Source organism: Girardinichthys multiradiatus, chromosome 13, assembly GCF_021462225.1.
Source record: "Girardinichthys multiradiatus isolate DD_20200921_A chromosome 13, DD_fGirMul_XY1, whole genome shotgun sequence".
Taxonomy (NCBI): domain Eukaryota; kingdom Metazoa; phylum Chordata; class Actinopteri; order Cyprinodontiformes; family Goodeidae; genus Girardinichthys; species Girardinichthys multiradiatus.
This window is the reverse complement of record NC_061806.1, coordinates 20982472-21002354: the sequence shown is the minus strand read 5'-3', so window position 1 is coordinate 21002354 and position 19883 is coordinate 20982472. Positions and strand designations below refer to the sequence as shown.

At 39.5% G+C, this 19883-nt stretch overlaps 1 protein-coding gene across 1 annotated transcript in view; it reads left to right on the top strand.

The window, feature by feature from the left end:
• Window positions 1-19883, top strand: part of cpne4b (copine IVb) — a 48004-nt gene that overhangs the window by 14373 nt on the left and 13748 nt on the right. The window contains exons 3-14 of the mRNA XM_047382958.1: window positions 1447-1626; window positions 5283-5354; window positions 5601-5675; window positions 6247-6330; window positions 7096-7185; window positions 12123-12224; window positions 12409-12495; window positions 16359-16418; window positions 16528-16661; window positions 18513-18567; window positions 18806-18857; window positions 19444-19577. Coding sequence (XP_047238914.1) covers window positions 1447-1626; window positions 5283-5354; window positions 5601-5675; window positions 6247-6330; window positions 7096-7185; window positions 12123-12224; window positions 12409-12495; window positions 16359-16418; window positions 16528-16661; window positions 18513-18567; window positions 18806-18857; window positions 19444-19577 — 1125 coding nt within the window. The remainder of the gene's footprint in view (window positions 1-1446; window positions 1627-5282; window positions 5355-5600; window positions 5676-6246; window positions 6331-7095; window positions 7186-12122; window positions 12225-12408; window positions 12496-16358; window positions 16419-16527; window positions 16662-18512; window positions 18568-18805; window positions 18858-19443; window positions 19578-19883) is intronic.

Sequence of the window (19883 nt, the reverse complement as noted above, 5' to 3'; positions counted from 1 at the left end):
AAGACAATAAAAGACCTGAAATATTTCAGTTAGTGTGCAATGAATCTAAAATATATGAATGTTAAATTTTCATCATGACATTATGGAAAATAATTAACTTTATCACAATTTCAAAATATTGAAATGCACACAACATTATGGATGACATACCAGAGTTCAAAAGAGGACAAATTGTTGGTGCACGTCTTGCTGGTGCATCTGTGACCAAGACAGGAAGTCTTTGTGATGTATCAAGAGCCACGGTATCCAGGGTAATGTCAGCATACCACCAAGAAGGATGAACCACATCCAACAGGATTAACTGTGGACGCAAGAGGAAGCTATCTGAAAGGGATGTTCAGGTGCTAAACTGGATTGTATCCAAAAAACATAAAACCACGGCTGTCCAAATCACGGCAGAATTAAATGTGCACCTCAACTCTCCTGTTTCCACCAGAACTGTCCGTCCGGAGCTCCACAGGGTCAATATACACGGCCGGGCTGCTATAGCCAAACCTTTGGTCACTCATGCCAATGCCAAATGTTGGTTTCAATGGTGCAAGGAGCGCAAATCTTGGTCTGTGGACAATGTGAAACATGTATTGTTCTCTGATGAGTCCACCTTTACTGTTTTCCCCACATCCGGGAGAGTTACGGTGTGGAGAAGCCCCAAAGAAGCGTACCACCCAGACTGTTGCATGCCCAGAGTGAAGCATGGGGGTGGATCAGTGATGGTTTGGGCTGCAATATCATGGCATTCCCTTGGCCCAATACTTGTGCTAGATGGGCACGTCACTGCCAAGGACTACCGAACCATTCTTGAGGACCATGTGCATCCAATGGTTCAAACATTGTATCCTGAAGGCGGTGGCGTGTATCAGGATGACAACGCACCAATACACACAGCAAGACTGGTGAAAGATTGGTTTGATAAACATGAAAGTGAAGTTGAACATCTCCCATGGCCTGCACAGTCACCAGATCTAAATATTATTGAGCCACTTTGGGGTGTTTTGGAGGAGCGAGTCAGGAAACTTTTACCTCCACCAGTATTACGTAGTGACCTGGCCACTATCCTGCAAGAAGAATGGCTTAAAATCCCTCTGACCACTGTGCAGGACTTGTATATGTCATTCCCAAGACGAATTGATGCTGTATTGGCCGCAAATGGAGGCCCTACACCATACTAATAAATTATTGTGGTCTAAAACCAGGTGTTTCAGTTTCATTGTCCAACCCCTGTATGTCTAATTAAAAATCTCACCCAACATATATACCTTAGTAATTTTTTTTAAGTTTTTATGCTCATAGGAAAATATTTCACTTGATTTCCCAAGCAATCCACATAAAATAACAGTTTTGTTTACAGTCCATCTGTCATCTGTTTTGTCTTTTAAGCACTGCAGAGGTGTAAATTAACCCAGATTTATTGCAGAGTGTCATGTGTATATACATGTATGTTTGCAGGTGGACCGTACAGAAGTGATCCGCAGCAGCAGCGGTCCTGTCTTCTCTAAGATCTTCCTGGTAGATTACTACTTTGAGGAGGTCCAGAGGCTTCGTTTCGAGCTGCACGACATCAGCTCTGGCAACAATGGCCTCCGTGACGCAGACTTCCTGGGAGCCATGGAGTGTACCTTGGGACAGGTCAGCCTGCCCTCTGATGGGACAGTAAATGGGAAGCTTGTAAAAACAACTAAAATAAATGTGCTTAATTTCTGCCTATCATTTTATTTTTATTTGTAATTAAAGAATTTGTAATATTACGGCAATAAATAATCAGAAAATGCTTAGATCTCACTTAACGGGACACCAGAAGGTATTTACACACCTTCAGTTTTTCTTCCCATTCTAAAACCAATTTGAATACAGTTCTCTTTAAAACAAATAACCAAAAAAATAAAATAAAATACACGAAACAACCTGTAATGACAAAGTACAAACATGTTTTCAGACATAGCATTGAACACACTCATCAGTTTAAGGTTGGGCAGTTGACAGTGCATATCATAAGAAAAACCAAGCAATTAAGAAAAAATACTGGCAGCATTAACGCCCCCAAATGCACTGCGGTCTCCATTATTTGGTTATTGAAATTTGGAACATCTGGACCCTCCTCAGATATGGCTGCTCGACCAAGTGGAGTAATCATAGGAAGAAGGGTCATGGTCAGAGAGCTGACCAAGAACCAATTTCTTAATAAGGGGGAGCTATAGTGTTTTTATGTGGAGTTAGAAAAACCATCCACAAGATCAGACATTCCTAATGGAATCCATTAAAATGACAGATCCAACTCATCTGAAAAGCCAGATGTTTAGAGATCTTTAGAACAGCCAAGGCAAAGTTCTCTGATCTGATGAAATTAAAATTAAAATTTCGGCCTGTACTCTAAACATCTTGTCATTACGTGGCTAAAACCATCCCTACTGTCAAGCATGACGGTAGCAACATCATGATCTAGGGGTGTTTTTCTAGAATAGGAACTGATCATCTAGTCGTTAGCAGGTGAGATGGTGGCAGCCAAATTTAGAAAAAAATCTTCTAGAAATGCTGCTTCCCGTGCTCTTCACCTCAGACTAAAGCATGGATGCATTTTTTCGTATAGCCAGGATAACAAGGGGATAGCTTCAGGAACAGTTTTGGATGTCCTCAAGTTGCCCAGCTGGAACGCCAATCTGAATGTATCTAAACATCTCTGAAAGACCTGAAAATGACTTTCTATCTATGCTGCCCATCCAATATTAATAAGCTTGAGATGATCTACCCAGAACAATGGTAGAAAATGCCTAAAATAAAGTGCCCTAGGCTTATGGAGAAATAAAAAAGAAGACCGGAGACTCTGATATTGAGTCATAAGTGTAATAACTTCTGCAGCTATTTTGTTTAAATGTTTAACTTTTTTTTACAAAAAAATGCATGAAAATAGGCCTGCATTTTTTGTCAATAGTTTGTTTAGTGTATATTTCTTAAAAAAATAAAAAAGAATACTATAGTTATTTGGTTTTAGACTATGTCTGTAACGTAGCAAAATGGTAAAAAAAATTAAAGGGTCTGAATACTTTCTGCTGCGCTGTATAATTTAATTGAGTTGTATATCATTTCTTAGGATCCCTGTTTCTGATTAAGATTCCTGTTTGGGCCAAATTCACTCTTGTAAACTTGATGGGATCTGCTGAGCTCCGTCCACAGTTACTCCATCTTATACATGATTTATAAGCATGGCCATGCTATTTACGATCTATCTCCATCACATTGTGCAACTTGAATGTAGAATACAGTGTTAGGTAGGTTGCCCCATAAGAGAATTGGGGCGTTTTAAAATGTGAACACATGTGAACGCATTTTTAAGTGAGCTAACCTGATAAACTGATTTTTTTTAAATGTGTTTGTAAGCTGGTAAATTTGGGTAGAAACGGTACATTTGTTGGGAGTGTAGACAATTTGTACCCGAGATGCTTTTAAACAAAATGTTTTAAGTTAAAATTACACACTCTGTTGAAGAATTAATTGTAAATGTCTCTGCAGGTTAGAACATTGCAAAAGATAACATGCACTATATTTAGCTGGCCTTTACGCACGTTCAGTGTCCTTGGTTTTCTATTAACATAAAGCTTTAAAAAGATCTTCCAGACTGTTTTCTGCGCATTTATATGTGCATATGCTAATCTGTGCAGCCTCACCCGCTGATAGCTGCAATCAATATTTAAAGATTCTCTTCATTTACTCCAATCACTCAGCATCCGTGGCCATTTAAAGAGAAAACGTTTATTGCTTCGATGCTCATTAAGACGGTGAGGTAGTTGATTTTTTTCAGGGAATAGGCCCCTGGTGTCACATTGAATATAAGGAAAGAGCAAGAACAGCATCTCACAGATCCAGTTGGCAGTGCAGAGGAGAGGAATGTATTTGCTTTTCCTTTTACGGTCAGAGATGTTATCAGAAACATAAAGCTGGTGGATTTGCAATCATTGGTAGACATAAGATGAAAACCTCAGGGGAGCAGGAGGAGGTTTTATAATGCCAAAGAGGTGCAGCTTGATGGGATAACACCATACCAATATTTTATGTGGAATATCCCGCTGTTTATCCAGGGTTTTGTTAGGAATATGACAGCATTGTTTCTGTTTCATGTGAATCAGTAAATACGTGTGCAGTGGCATATTAGTAAGTAGGAAGTAGCTGATCTGTTCATAAAATAAGAGAGACACCAGAAAGTTTTTGCTAAGACTATGTAAGGGTTTAATGCTGTAATTTATCATGTTGAATACATAAAAGCTGCAATTATCAGGGCAGCATTTGGTGCTGCATTAAAGAGAGACGCAGTTTTGTAGTGGAAATTGCTGAATAAACTCAGCTCTAAAAACCATTATCAGTGAGCACAGTTTGTGGTTGCTAATAAAAATGTGTTGGATGTGGAAGTAGTTGAAGTAGAAAACCATTCAGTGGTATGCCAGCAACACTTTTTCATCACTGTCCTGCAAAAGTGTCCATATCCCTTAAATCTTTTTGTCCCGTTAAAAGCAAAAACCTCTGTACATTTTATTTGGATAATATGTGACAGGCCGACACAAAGTAGTACTTAATTATGTAGTTGAACGAATTTGAATTCGGTCACCGTTTACTCTGCTACCCCTAAATAAAATCCTGTGGAACCAACTGCCTTTAGAAGTAAACAGAGTAATCAGAGAATGGTTAATCAGAGAAACAGCTAAGAGGTCCACGGGTAACTCTGGAGGAGCTACTGAGATCCACAGGTCAGGTGGGAGTGTTTGTTGATACTAGTTGTGCACCCCACAAATCTAATCTTTATTTAAATCTAATCTTTATACCATTATGCAATGCTTTGAGCTTTTCTATCACACAGAAAAAATACATTAAAGTTTGTTGTTGTAACAATGCAAAAATAAAAGTAAAAAGATTTTGAAAATTTTTAGAAGGCATTGCAAAATATGACACTACAGAGCCAAGTTAATAACTAATAAAAAAAATTTTTACTTTTTGTTTTGCAGTTATATAATTTTTTGTGTTAAATATGAATGAGAATGATTGTAAGATGTCTAAAATAAATTCAACAATCAGATGTACAAATATAAAAAGATGGCTGAGTTTTTGCTTTTTGAATCTAGATTCTAGAATCATAAGACAAGAGATGGAGTATATATGCTACAGATTCTTTTAAAAATAAACAATTTTATCATTGCATTGATGTGCTTTTGTTGATCCTTTCATTTTATCTGTTTGAGATCACGGTGGTTCATATGGGCTGGTGCTGCAACTTGAGTTCCTGTTATTGTTCGTTTCAGATTGTCTCACAGAGGAAACTGACCAAGGCTCTGCTCAAACAGGGAAACACTGCTGGAAAGTCTTCCATAATGGTACAACATCACTTCTAAAGCAAGCCCCACCTCAGTTCAATGCACCTACACGCGCACAAATCACATGCACCACGTCGCACACCCAGAGGCTCTGAAGATAATTAATTTGATGATGTTTCCCCCCTTGCACTGCACTGTTCCTTATTTCCATCTCATTTTCCCCTAACCTCATTCTTACACGCCTCTGTGTCCGTCTCCCACTCCACCACCCTAATACCACCCCGCCACCCCACTTCATCTGTATAGGTGACAGCAGAGGAGTTGTCGGGGAATGACGATTACGTTGAACTCGGTTTCAGCGCTCGGAAGCTGGATGACAAGGTTTGTGCAGTTATTTGTTTTTGATGTTTGGGAATGTGAGTTTTATGTGCATGACGTGAGTTTGTATACGGAGACCAGTGAGATCTCATTAAGAAGCAACCTATTCAATACAGAGAGGTACAATCTGGGCTCATAAAAGAAGACCTGGTGAGATTGGTGGCACCTCCCTGCTACAATAACCCTCCTTTATCTCAAGAACCCAACCACGCACACACACAGAACTAGATTAATTTTTGGCTTCCCTTCACACACACACACACACACACACACACACACACACACACATACACACACACACACACACACACACACACACACACACACACACACACACACACACACACATGCCCTCACCCACAGCCACAGATGACTAATCCAAACAAGTTGTGCCCAAGAGGATTGATAGAGTACAAGCGAGGGAGGGGTGGATAAATTGGAGAGGACAGGAGAGGATGGCTGGTTGGAACAAAAAGAAAGTGAGCGATAGGAGGTGAAAAGATGGCTATGATAGTATATGAATGATTTATGCTTATGATCAAAGTGAATGTTTTCTTCCTTTTTCTCTGTAAAGGATTTCTTCAGTAAGTCAGACCCTTTTCTGGAGATTTTCAGAGTAAATGACGATGGGTCTGAGTCGCTTGTACACCGAACTGAGGTGATTGGAGCATATTCACTCACACACACACACACACACACACAGAAGTCCCTCAATTAGTAAACAGAGTTTTTTGTAATATGATCTCAGTATAAATCCAGCTGTTCTGTGAAGGCATCAATGCTTCTTTAGAGAAATCTACCAAAACATGGCTGTCCACCTAAACTGTTAAGCCATTCAAGGGGAGCATTAATCAGATATGCAGTCAAGAGGTGCATGTTAACTCTGCAGGAGCTGCTGAGATCCACAGCTCAGGTGAGATAAGCTGTTGAAATTTGGCCTTCACAAGAGAGTGGTAAGAAGAAAGCTTTTGTTAAAAGAAAACCACAAGAGCCCACTGCGCTCAAGAAAACCACTGCAAGCCATGCAGGGAACACAGAAAACATGTAGAAGCCTAAAACTGAGCTGTTTGGCCTACCTGCAAAATGCTATGAGTGGTGGAAAACTGACACCACAGACGACCCTTAAAAACACCATCTCTACAGTGAAACATAGTGGTGACAGTATCAGGCAGGGATGCTTTTCTTCACTATGGGCTAAATGCAGGGGAATGCAGCGAAAACACATTTTAAAATCTTCAAAATACTTGAGACTGGAGTGGTGATTAACCTTTCAGCAGGACATTGGCCCTCAACATAGAGCCAGAGCTACAATGGAAGGGGTTAGATCAAAACATGGCAGAATGTGAAAAAGTCTAGTTTTTGCAATTTTGTGGTCAACTGTTGTAGATCTGTTTTTAAAATATATTTTTATTTCCTTTTACAGACAGTGATGAACAACCTGAGCCCAGTTTGGAAATCATTTAAAGTTTCCTTGAACACTCTCTGCAGTGGAGACCATGATAGGGAACTAAAGGTGAGTTTCAAAGTCCCACTGCTTGAGCAAACGGAAAATAATAGGAGCAAACTTTTATTTAATCTTATCTACAATCTGCCAAGCTCTGTGTGGAAAACCTTGGGCACAGCTTCTTTCATAATGTAAAGTGCCTTAGTGAGAAACAAAATGTGTTTAGAGGAGCAAATCCAAACAGTATCTGAATGCCTACTGAAGTTTCTTTTCATAATGATTCTCTTTCCTTACTAGATAAAAAGGATTTTTTGTAATGGTTAAGAAAACTATCACATAAAGTGACATGCACAGGCCTGTGCATACAAAAGAGCCTCACATATAAAGAGTTCAGACTGTAATGAGATATTTTTAGCCATGGCTTGTTCAAGTAAGGCAAAACTCGAAGCTTAATAAATACACTAATTCCTAATAGCCTTTGCCGACAATCAGCAGTGCCTAAGTTATTTATTCTCTCTGAAATCAGGAAACTATGCAAGTTGATTGCAAATAAATGTGAGAAAGACTATTTTAGGCTGTTGTTTTTTTGATTACGTAATATAATCAAGAAAGTCCAGTTAACAAAAATAGAGTTCAAATTCACAAAATGTAGAACAAGATAACTTTTAACACTAAAGAGAGAGACATGCGAGTTTCTTTGTAAGAGCATGAACCATGCCAGCAAGCATATACGCAGAAGTAACCTGTTGCCTTTGAAGGGAAAATTTTGTAACAGTTTTCTGCATAAAGTAGCTAAAGTTTACTCAAAACATTTATTATTGGATAGCTTCTGGTCCTTCTCAAATTCAGACTTCATGGAGTTTCATCACAACAGTATCAAAAATGTTACTAAGTAATTAAAACTAAAATATCTGTGTTTCAAAGGTGATAAACTTGTTTGTCGTGTCATCAATGGCAAGCCATCACGAATATCATGACACTTTCTTTGCACCATGTGTCTATACAGGGCTGTTTTGGAAATAACAAATAGTTGATTGTATTGATTGGCAATTTGAGTCCTAGTTTTCATTGCAAAACATTTTTCAAGAAGATTCACTATACTCTTAAAGTATGTATCCACTGTTTTACAACCACTGCACCACAAATATGACATTCACAGAGTAGGCAGACGAAAACCTTTTTTGCACTGTCAGCACAATATCTGCTTCAAGAGCCGAAAACTGTGACACTCTAAGTAAGGCTGTATCTAAAGAAACATGGTATGATTTCGAAAAATGTCCCCGGGAGGCAGTAACCAAAATATTCTTGCTAAAATAAACCAATGTTTTTGATCTTCCAAAAAGGGCAAATAAAAGTGTTAAGCACTAGGCTGGATTGATCATGGTTTGGGCTGTGTTTGGCAGCCTGAGGTACAGTAAAAATTACATGAAAAATGCATTCAGTCATAGAATACATCAGAAAACATCTAAAAATAAAATAAAAGAACCTTCCAGAAAAGGGTCAGGACCATTAACACAGGTTTATACTTGCTCAATATGCAGTCAAAATGTTTTGATCTGGCCTGATAAACAGTCCCTCCAGTGAGTTCTGGGTCTCTCCCGAGGTCTCTTAACAGTGGGACATAGCATGAAAACCTCAAAAAGGGAAGGCATCCTGATCAGATGCCGAAACCCTCTCATCTGGCTCCTTTCAATACAAAGGAGCAGAGGTTATACTCCAAGCCTCCCTGGAAGATGTAGCTCTTCACTCTATGTCTAAGGGTGAGCCCAGCCATTCTGCAGTGTGAATCTTATTCTTCCTGCCATGATCCATATCTCATGAGAGTATCTGAGGGTTGGACGTTGATGGATCAGAAAATCGAGAGCTTTTCAGTTCAGCTTTTCCTTCACTCTGACAGGACCAAAACTCATATTGCTCCAGCCTTAACCATCTCCTGTTCTATCTTACCATCCTTAAGATACAAGACACTAAGATACCCAATCTCCTTCCCTTGAGGCAAAGACTAGCCCTCAAGGGCACAGTCCACCCTCTCCCTCAACTATATTTACTACTAATTTGTAGACTTATCTTAAAAGAAGAATTTTATTCTGGAAGAACTAGAAGCCGTTTACAGGAAGAAACTCATCCAAGCAAAAACCAAAAGAAGCTTATGTGACTTTATAAGGTGTTTACAAGCGCTCATACTTGCCATAGAAGTCTTTCCAAGAATGAAACTGAATATTATGATGTTAGTAGGTCATAAATCAGCTCTTTCCACTTTCTATCCAGAGATTTAGTTTGGGTCAAGTGCCTCATGAGGCGACTGTGTTATTTAAAGGGCTCAGTGGTCATCTTAAACTCTCACCTTTCCCTGCCTGCGCTTCAGTGTGTATGCAAAGCTGTACATCAGCTGTGAACATTTATTCTCCTCATGAATAAACATGAACTTGTTCATTAATTATTCAAAGGCTTCTTAACTCTACGTGGCTCTTGACAGCAGGAGAAAGGGCTTGTGCACTCAGAAACGCACATGGATGCCATCGGCCATGGTTTCCAGGGCTACCTGTTTGAAGCATCAGAGCGATAGTTAGAAATGGCAGGGCAGAGATTTCTATTCAGTACAGGACTTTCCTTTCACTGGGGTCTTTAACTGACCGATGCATAAATGCATAACCCTCCTCAGCAGAGTCTGGCTGCCTTTTCTATTGTACTTCCCCTTACTCGTTTCTTCACCTCCCTACTCTTCCTTCTCTCTCCCTCTTTCATTGGTCTCTCGCTTTCACCACCAGTTAGTATTCAGTGAATGGAACAGAGCTTCTTCATTTTTTTCATTAGTCCTTTGCACAGCCTCTCAGCCTCTTGAAGTGGGAGTGGGGCTGCAAAAGCAAGCACTCCCTTCCCTTCTACACAGAAATTACAAAAAAAAGCACAAATTATGAGACACACTCAAAGACAAAAAAAGGGCACACACACTTCAGGTGTGGGCTCTCAGCAGCTTAAGTGGGAGACAGGAAATAAGAGGATTATTGCTGGTCTTTGGTTTTAATCACCATTGTTGGACTGGTTCAAATTGCTGGTTGCTGGTATGACCTAAAGGGAAGAGGGTCACAGGATTTACAGTAAATTAGCCCTCTACAGCGGAACAGACATATGATTCATCTGGATATAAGTATTACCTCATAAACCTACTCTCTAGGATGTTATTGAACACAGTATCGCAGCGGAAAAGCCCATATTTACACTGGCCTGCTTATTTGTGGGATAGTTTGGTGATCATATGGTTGCTGCAAATTAGAGCTCCAGTTTTGCCACATCCTGAAGGTGCACTATTGGATTGAGATCTCTTGACTGTGGAGGCCACTGGAGTACAGTGAACTCATTGTCATGTTGAAGAAACCAGTTTGAGAAGATTTGAGCTTTACACCATGATGCATTATTCCAATTGAAGTAGCCATCAGAAGAAACTGGTCCATTCTTGTGCTCATAGAGGTATGGACATGGTTAGCAACAATATTGTGTTTGGCTGTAGTGTTTAAACAAAATTCAGTTGAGAAACCGAAAGTGTGCCAAGAAAATATTCTCCACACCATTACTCCACCACCAGCAGTCTAAACTGTTGATAAAGGGAGGATCCATCTGTGCTTTCATTTTGTTTACACCAAAGTCTGACCCTACAATATAAATGTCGCAGCTTAAATCGAGGCTCGTCGCACCAAGTAGCATTTTTCCAACCTGTTGTCGAATTTTGGTGAGTCTGTGGAAACTGTAGTCTTAGTTTCCAGTTTTTATCTGATAGGAGTGGTGCCCAACATGGTTTTCAGTTGCTGTAGCCTTTCTGCTTCAAGGTTAAACCTTTGCGTTTAGAGAAAAGGTATTCTGAAAACCTTAGTTGTAGTAGGTGGATACCAGAGTCAGCTTTCTATTATCTCAAACTAGTTTGCTCATTTTACCCCGGCTCTTAACATTAATAAGATATTTTTGTCCAGACAAATGTGGCTCAGTAGTCCGTTTCTTTTATGTACAATCTAGAGATAGTTTTGAGTGAAAATCTGATCAGATCGTCAGTATCTGACATACTCAGATGAATAATTATCTATTTATTGCTGCTTACCCACATAGCTTTCAGAGGGGGCTGGTGGGGGCTCGTGCCTATCTCCTGCAAGTTTTTGGCATGAGGCAGAGAACATACTGGACAGGTCACCAGTCCATCACTGACCAACAACCATGCCACATTTAGAGTTACATATATCCCCTTTGTTTTACATTTTGATGCTAAATTTAACCTTTAGCAAGTTCTCTTCCCCACATTTAGATGACTAAATGCACTAAGTGTCTGCCATGTGATTAGGTGATTCACTATTTCTGGTAACAAGCAATTCAACATGAAAATGGTAAACAGACTGGATTTCTATAGCGCTTTTCTGGTCATACAGACCACTCAAAGCCCTTTACAATAGAGCCTAATTCACCCAGTTGCACTCACTAATGCCGAACATTCACATATGCACACTGCTAGACAACTTGGGGTTAAGTGCCTTGCGAAGGGGAACATATAGGCGTATGGTAGCTGGAAGCTGCAATGGGACCCACTGCTTTTGAATTGCATGACAACAACTCTTAGCACCGCGCCACAGTTCGCTGCAACTGTAAAAAATCTGTCCCTAATACAGTGGCCTGTGCGTGTATGCTTGTATAAACGCCTTTGTCATATTTTGAAATGACCAGATTGCTTCTTTGTAAGGCATTTAAGCTTTGTACTTTGACCCCTTTTTGATTGTAGTCATTTTATTGTGAAATAGCTCCTCTGAGAGAGAAAAACTATTATGTCTAAACTCTGACACTCATAAAGCTGTCTCTTAAGCCTCTCAGCATCCTCAGATTAATATTTTACTGCTCAGTGGCCCCCCCACCAACACCACTCTATCAATCATTCAGCATGGCATTTCTTTGCGGGCCTGTGGGTGCATGTGTGTGCCTTCATCTTACCTTTCCATGTGTCTCTATGTGTGTTTCTATTTTTGCCCTAGTGTACTGTTTGGGACTGGGACTCCAATGGCAAACACGACTTTATTGGAGAGTTTCAGACCACGTTTAAGGAGACGATGAGGGCAGAACAGGAGGGCAAGCAGGTAATAAAATGCACACTCAAAATCAAAGCCTTGGCTTGTATGTGCTCTGCATGTAATTAGGCACGCAGCTTCCTCTGTGCTCCCTGTACACCACATTTAAATAATTTCTTGTGTAACAATATTCAGAAAGTGGCTTAAAACACCCTCGAGTGCCAGCACCCACCCACTTCTTGTCTTTTCTCAGATCCAGTGGGAATGCATCAACCCCAAATATCAGATGAAGAAGAAGAATTACAGAAACTCTGGAACTGTCATACTCAACCACTGCAAGGTAATGTTACACAGCATCATCCTGATTTGCAGTGTTTTGATGTTTGTGTGTTCCCTTCGATCATAATTTAAACAAACGATGACAACAAATCTTAACAGATTTTCTTTTGTTTTGCTGATTATTTGTTATAACTCAGAGCTTTAGGTATACCAACATTTACCAAATATATTTTTTGCATTGTCTCTCATTACAACTACAAACTTTAATATATGTTATTGGAATTTTTGTAATAGACCAACACAAAATAAAACTAAGTGGAAGGAAAACTATTGTGTGGTTTAAAAAAATTTTTAACACTAAAAAATCTGAAAAGTGTGGCCTTTCATTTCAGTGTAGGCCCTTTTACTCTACATAAACCCTTACATAAATCCCAGTACAACTGCCTTATATATAATTAGTAAAGAGAGCCCACATATGTATAATTTAATCTCAGTATGAACACAGCTGTTCTGGCCTCTGAGGTTTTTTAGAGAACATTAGAAAATAAACAGCAACATGAAGACCAGGAACACAGCAGACAGAATTAATTTAGGCTTACATGCACAATGCTTTGTATGATAGAAAAGTTACACTAACAATCACCCTGTGCACTGGGAAATGTGGTGGCAGCATCAGGCTATGGAGACACTGATCGTTAACAGGGACATGGAAGCTGGTCAGAGTTTTTAGGAAGTCCAGATGTAATTGCAATTCAGCACTGAATCGTCTGGCAATCCTCTAGAACAGCCGTTTACAGGTGCTCTTTATTCATTCTGCATGAGCAAAAAGTGAATACATGTCTAAGGCCGGTGGAGGTATACACCAAAAGACTTGAATTGACAGGTGGTACTTCAGGGGACAGAGGGAGGCTGAATCCAAACAGCACACATTTTTAGGTTTTTATTTGTAAAGAATTTTGAAAGCCATTTATGCTTTTTCTTCCACTCTACAATTCTGAGCTACGTTGTGTTGGTCTTACATACAAAACCCTGATAAAACATACTGAAATGTGTGTTTGTAATGTGGTAAAATGTGAGAAAGTTCAACGGGTGTGAATACTTGTCCAAGGCCCAATATACAGTATTTACTTCAAACATCCTTACTTTTGGCACATTATACTGGCTAATCTTATGCTGCTTTGGGAGGATCATGTCCTTTTTGCAACTTATGTTAAAAAGAATTTCATGGGCACTGATGCATATTAATACACCAGTGTCAGTAGAGAGCAGTCCAGATTAGGCAAACAAGCAGATTTTCCTGCATTTTTGGCTCATTTAAAGAGAGTGACCAGAGCCAAACGTGCTCTGGGATGTTGAGATAATCTACATGACACTCAAAGGGGTCTCAGTTGGTTTTATATTTTGAGTTTGGATGTTTCTTCTTTTCTTCTGAATTTCCAGTCAATTTCTAACATTGTGTGTAGAACATATTTGTTATTCTGTACATTTAGATTAAATTTTGTTAGAGATAACAATTTATGTGACAGTGTTATGTAATATAACGTAAGGAGGCTAAATAGAAAAACACCCCAGCACATTTCATGCCACAGCCATAAACCCAGCATGTACCTTTGAAACCCTTGACTGTTCTACCTGTGTTCTTGAAAGCAGCCATCCTGCTTCAGGTCCGATCTGGACTCCTTAGTCCAGGGTGCTCATCCAATGTGGCTCTTAAATAACCAAATAACAAATGTTTTAAATATAAAGGCAATACGAAAGAGTGGTTTTAGTAGTTCTTTTGCATGTTTTTATGCAATATCTGCATATAATATCTACAGAGTAAGGGCACCAATAGTACAAGGCTTTTAAAAGTAATTTAATGTTTCTTTAGCTTCAGACTATGCAATTTAGATTTTAAGTGGGCTACATATCGTTCTTAATTGTCCATCTTTATTGAAAGGGCTTATCCAGCTGGCCTCATTCTACAAAATAAATATTTATTTGTCTTTGGAAAAATTAAGTAATTAATTTTGATCTAAGATCTGATAATAGCAATTAGTAAAATTTTATTTCCTCAGTTTTCAAAATAAAATTAATCTTTTTTAAATTTTTATTTTGTAGAAGCAGGAGCAAAAGTGGCTCTTTGGGGCCTGAGGGCATGTCAGCAAATCTACAAATGTTCTGCAGGAGCGGCCTGCTAGGGCCCTTCTCGTAGAACCGCTACAACGGTTACTTTAGGGCCTGATTCTATTTAGCTGTTGACATGTGCAGAGATTTATGCATGGAAAACCAAGATGTATCTATTCAAAACATCAACTTTAAGTGTGCTAGCTAGGTGCATTCTCTTCATGTGCAATGGTTTGGAATCAATAAAAACAAATAGTATGTACATGTTCACTTCAAACAGAGGTCTGTACAGGACCTTTGGGGGACTTAAGGCCTTATTTATGTCGTACATACTAGACCTTGCCTGTATGAGAAAGCCATCACATACATACAGTGCTCACAACAATTTTAGAACCCTTGATAAAGATGTGCAAAAGGTTTTTTTTTCTTTTATTGCTGAAGCATAATCTGACCCTGGCACTTTTTTTTAGATATTAAGTATAATGCAAATTGCAGAAGTGGAGGAAGGCATGTTCAATTAAAGCTACGGTTCAATACAACAAAGTCCATACTTATTTAAAACCGAGTCCAAGGCAAAAATGCAAATCCAAAACCTGAGTAGTAAAAACTGGCACCAAGCAATGCAGAAAGACACAGGCTCTGAGGCATGGAGATTTCTTTATCCTGTGCACACTCATGGTGAGGAGAATAGGAGATTATAACAAATCTCCAAAGTAGACAGTTAGAGAGCAGCAGCTAAAAGGTGCTTCTTGCTATTATCAACAACCATGATATGTCAATTGGTTATTTGGGATTGATCCTTCAGAAAGATATTTTTCTGTCCTACCATTGCAAATGTAAATAATTAGCTATGGGTAGGTTTGGCATCAAACATAACACAAACATATAGCAAAGCATCTCAGGCCTACTGTTATGTATGTTGGAAGATCTGTGATGCTGTGGGCCTGTTTCTCTTTCAATCTTCCTGGGAACCTTTTTGAAGTGAATTATTGCCAGAAGGCCTCAGCCAGGAATTTCAAATAGGGTCAACATTGGGTAATTCAGTAGGACCTGTGTCCAGAACCTATAATCATATCAACACACAAGTGGTTTATCAGAAACAAATTTAACCTTCCTCCATGTCAGTCCCCAGATCTAAATGCTTAGAAAGCCTGTGGGGTAAGCTGAAAAGAAGAAAGCTTTAGAGAATATCTAGAGATATTGTGCACAGAGGAATTCCTAGAGATCCCTCTCTTTCTATGCGAAATGTTATTTAAGACAAAGTGTTGTCCTATTGGCAAAAAATATTAAAAGTTAGGGCTCCAATAAATTTTGCCCTGGAGATTTTGTCAAAAGCAATTTCTTAACATGGTATTTTTCCCAGTTGAATAACTGTAAAGTTTAGATTTTTAAAGATTTTGCAGGGCAGTTGTGTTACTGCAATACAAGATGAATTTGTTTAAAGGCTGTTTACACATCTTTGCCAATAATCGTGGCTGGCACTGTGACAGGAACTGATTCCCCTCTTCCAGACATAGCTCCATCTTCTTCCAGTGAGCAGATACTACGTCTGTTTAATTGTCAATTTTGATAAAACACAATTTTGTTGTTTGAACCTGCTGCTCCTAATAATGAATATAATGGCACTGATGTACACTTTTGTAAGTGACCATGTGTTCATTGTACTGTGCATATTTCATTATCACGATTCAAGCAGAAAGCCAGTTTGAGTCAGTTATGGAAGCACCGGCCGAGACAGCGACTACTATCTATCCATCTTTTCATAACGAATGAACAATTCATGACCCCTGCCTTAATTAAAGTGATCTCTCCTGACAGATCATCAAAATGTACTCCTTCCTGGATTACATCATGGGAGGCTGCCAGATTCAGTTCACGGTAAGATCGCTGCCACAGACAGAACAAAGTCATTGATATTTGCACATGTGTGTCGTCACTGGTTTGTGTCCACTAGTGCTATGTGACGGGGCGTGGGTTTTTGTTTCAGGTGGCCATAGACTTCACAGCATCCAACGGGGATCCAAGAAATAGTTGCTCTCTCCATTACATCCATCCCTACCAACCCAATGAGTACCTCAAAGCACTGGTGGCAGTAGGGGAGATCTGCCAGGACTATGACAGGTAGAGTAACTCCATAGGTAGTTGTTTGCTTTATCCCTAAAACTTCTCACACGGAGTTTGTATCTTGTGCTATACAGTACCTGTGATACACCAACACAACCTATGAAGTAAAACTATGAAGAAGTAGAATAATGATGCTTTTTAATTTTTCCTTTACAAATAAAAATTAAAAAGGTGTGGCATATTGTATCAATAATTTATAGGACCACCTTTTACTGCAGTGATAGCAGCCAGTCTTTTGAGGAGGGTTCCAACAACCTATAACAACTAGAGACTGTCCACTCTTTTCTGTAAATTAGCTCTAGCTCGGTCAAATTTAAACATCAATTTTAAAGGACTGCCACAGATTTTCAGTTGGATTTGGTTCTACACCTTGACTAAGCCTTTCTAACGCATGCATATGCTTTGATATAAAACAACTCATTACCGCAGTGGCTGTATGTTTAGAGTTGATGGTTTTGCTGGAAGGTAAACTTGTGCCCCGCTCTTTATCCTCCAACAGATTTTCTTTCACGATTGCCCTGTATTTAGTTGCACCTACATTTCAATTCAATAACCTCTGAACATCTTCTCTGTCCTTTCTAAAGAAAAGTATCCCCATACATGTTCAAGTCACCATGATGCTGCAATGACAATGTTTCACTGTAGGTTGTAGTTTTTGATAGAGGCTATATGGGCTCTTATCCAGGGTGGCATTAGAAAGGAGGGCACTCAAAACCCCATCTATAATCTATCTGTCAGTTGTGTGATATACCAGTTTTCTTTGCTTCGTTTAGTCAATGGGGAGTAGGTGCCGCCATATGTTGAGTAGGCGTCCCCTGCTTGCTGCTATAAATAGGGAGACTTGCTTACATGCTTTGAGATGGATTCAACTAAATTTTTTCGCTCCCCAGAATGTTATAATTTCTTGCATTTCAAATAGTTGGGGGGTGACATAGGTAGGAGCTCACCCAGGGTACTATTGTCACCATAACCACCTCTGGTAGAGCTTGTGTTTTGGGTGATGTCCATTTTTAATTTCACTGCATATAGCAGTTTAAATGTAGGCAAAAAAAAAAGCCTCACTATTGATCTCTTCCTATGAAGTGTCCCTTATATGGCTTGTAGCAAACTGCAAATTGGATTTGTTCTACTTTGTACTTTCCACTTTCCCATAGAAGCCAGATTTGTGGACTGCCTAACTATTATTGGTCCTGTTAGCACATTCTCCCATGTGTGCTGTGAATCTTTGAAGCTCTGACAAAGTTACTAAGGACCTTTTGGCAGCTTCTCTGATTGAGGTTCTCCTTACCCAGCTTGTCAGTTTAAGTGGATGGCCATTTTGTGGTAGGTCTGCAGGTGTGTCATACTTTTTTGGATGATGGATTGAACTGTGCTCTGGGTGATTTTCATAGCTTGGAATGTTGTTATAATACCTATCCATACTTTTAACTTCTTCACAACTATATTACCTCTGACCTGTATGTTGTGTTCCTTGTTCTTCTTGATGAACTTTGTTCACTAATGTTTTCTTAAAACCTCTGTATTTACTAATTACTTGACCTCTGAAGGCAAGTGGTTTTATTTTGGGATATCCGATTGCAGGCGGAGGAATAAAAATGCACTCTTCCTTTTTAAACTTTTATTAGTAATCAATTTTTAAAACCAAATATGCTACTTTGTGTTGGTCTACCACATAAAACCTAATGACATACACTAGAGTTTGTGTCTGTAGCATGTTAATGCTAATGTGAAAGCGTTCAAAAAGAATGAATTCTTTCAGAAGGTGCTGTATATAAAAGATTTTACATTATGCATGCATTTCTCTAGTCTGTATTTTTCAGTGACTCATGTCTCTCTTCTTTTCTACAGTGATAAAATGTTCCCTGCGTTTGGTTTTGGTGCTCTGATACCACCAGACTTCAAGGTAAGAAACCTGAGTTGGGCCCATGTGTGCTCGGTGAAGCAAGGGGAGCTCTGGATGGTTCAGATTAAAATTTAAGCTTCTTTTGGAGGTGCCGCTTGCTTTTGACCAGCATGAAAGCAGAAAAGTGGCATCATAACTGTAAACTGGACTTGACACGTGCTGAGCGATCAGTTTGTCTCAGATGTTAAATACCCCCTCTTCCCCCCTCTCTTCTCTCTTCTGTCTGTCCTGCCTGCAGGTTTCACATGACTTTGCTGTGAACTTCGATGAGGAAAATCCAGAATGTGCCGGTGAGCTAACACACCTCAAATGCCCATAACTCTAGCTTACTTTTAGATGCACTAAAACAGACCTACAGAGAGAGCACTACAAGCCTATCCTCTCATTGTCATTCCCATCTTTCTCCCTCACACACACATACATATGGCTACACGTGGACGCATTAGCACACACACACACACACACACACACACACACACACACACACACACACACACAGACAAATGCAGCTGGGAAATTTGTCACAATGCTGCAGGATGTATTTCAGGCTCCACGACACAGAGAGAAACAACACTAATCTGTATGTGTGAAATAGGCTTCTGTGCTCCTCTCCCCATGTAGTTGCAGTCCCTGCCCCGAAGGTGTGCATGTTTGTATCCCCGTGTGTTTGTGCGGACCATAAGGGAACACTTTTTGAAAAATGCTCAGTCACCTTGCAGCACAATCGCACACAGAGAGCCTGATTTATTCTAGCAAATACGTTTGCAAGTACGTGAACTTCGACTCCAAGAGGCCAGCTATGTACAGCGCATACTCTGGTTGAAGGTTGAGAACAAATAAACAAGTAGTGAGAACCCACGTTTGTTTGTGTTGCAGGGATTCAAGGCGTGGTAGAGGCCTACCAAAATTGCCTTCCTAAAATCCAGCTGTACGGGCCTACCAACATTGCCCCAATTATCCAGAAAGTGGCCTCCTCTGCCTCCGAGGAGATGCACACCAAAGAGGCCATGGTGAGAGAGAGAATGAAAAAAGATGAAATATATAAAAAAAATTGTTTCTTCTTATTGCTGTGACTGTTTACTGCTGAGAGACAAGGAGAGATGGAAGGAAAAAATAAGGAAAAAGACAAAACGTGAAAAATCAGAGGGGGATAAGATGAGTTAAATGTAATAAAATGAAAAGGGAGATGTGTGTGCATTTGAAGATTTTTGATATTAATTTAATTCCAGTCATAGGTTTTAGAGCATGACTTTTCTCTGCATCTCTACTTCTCGCTGCCTCTCCAGTGGATTAGAATCAGTTTTATTTAAATCAGT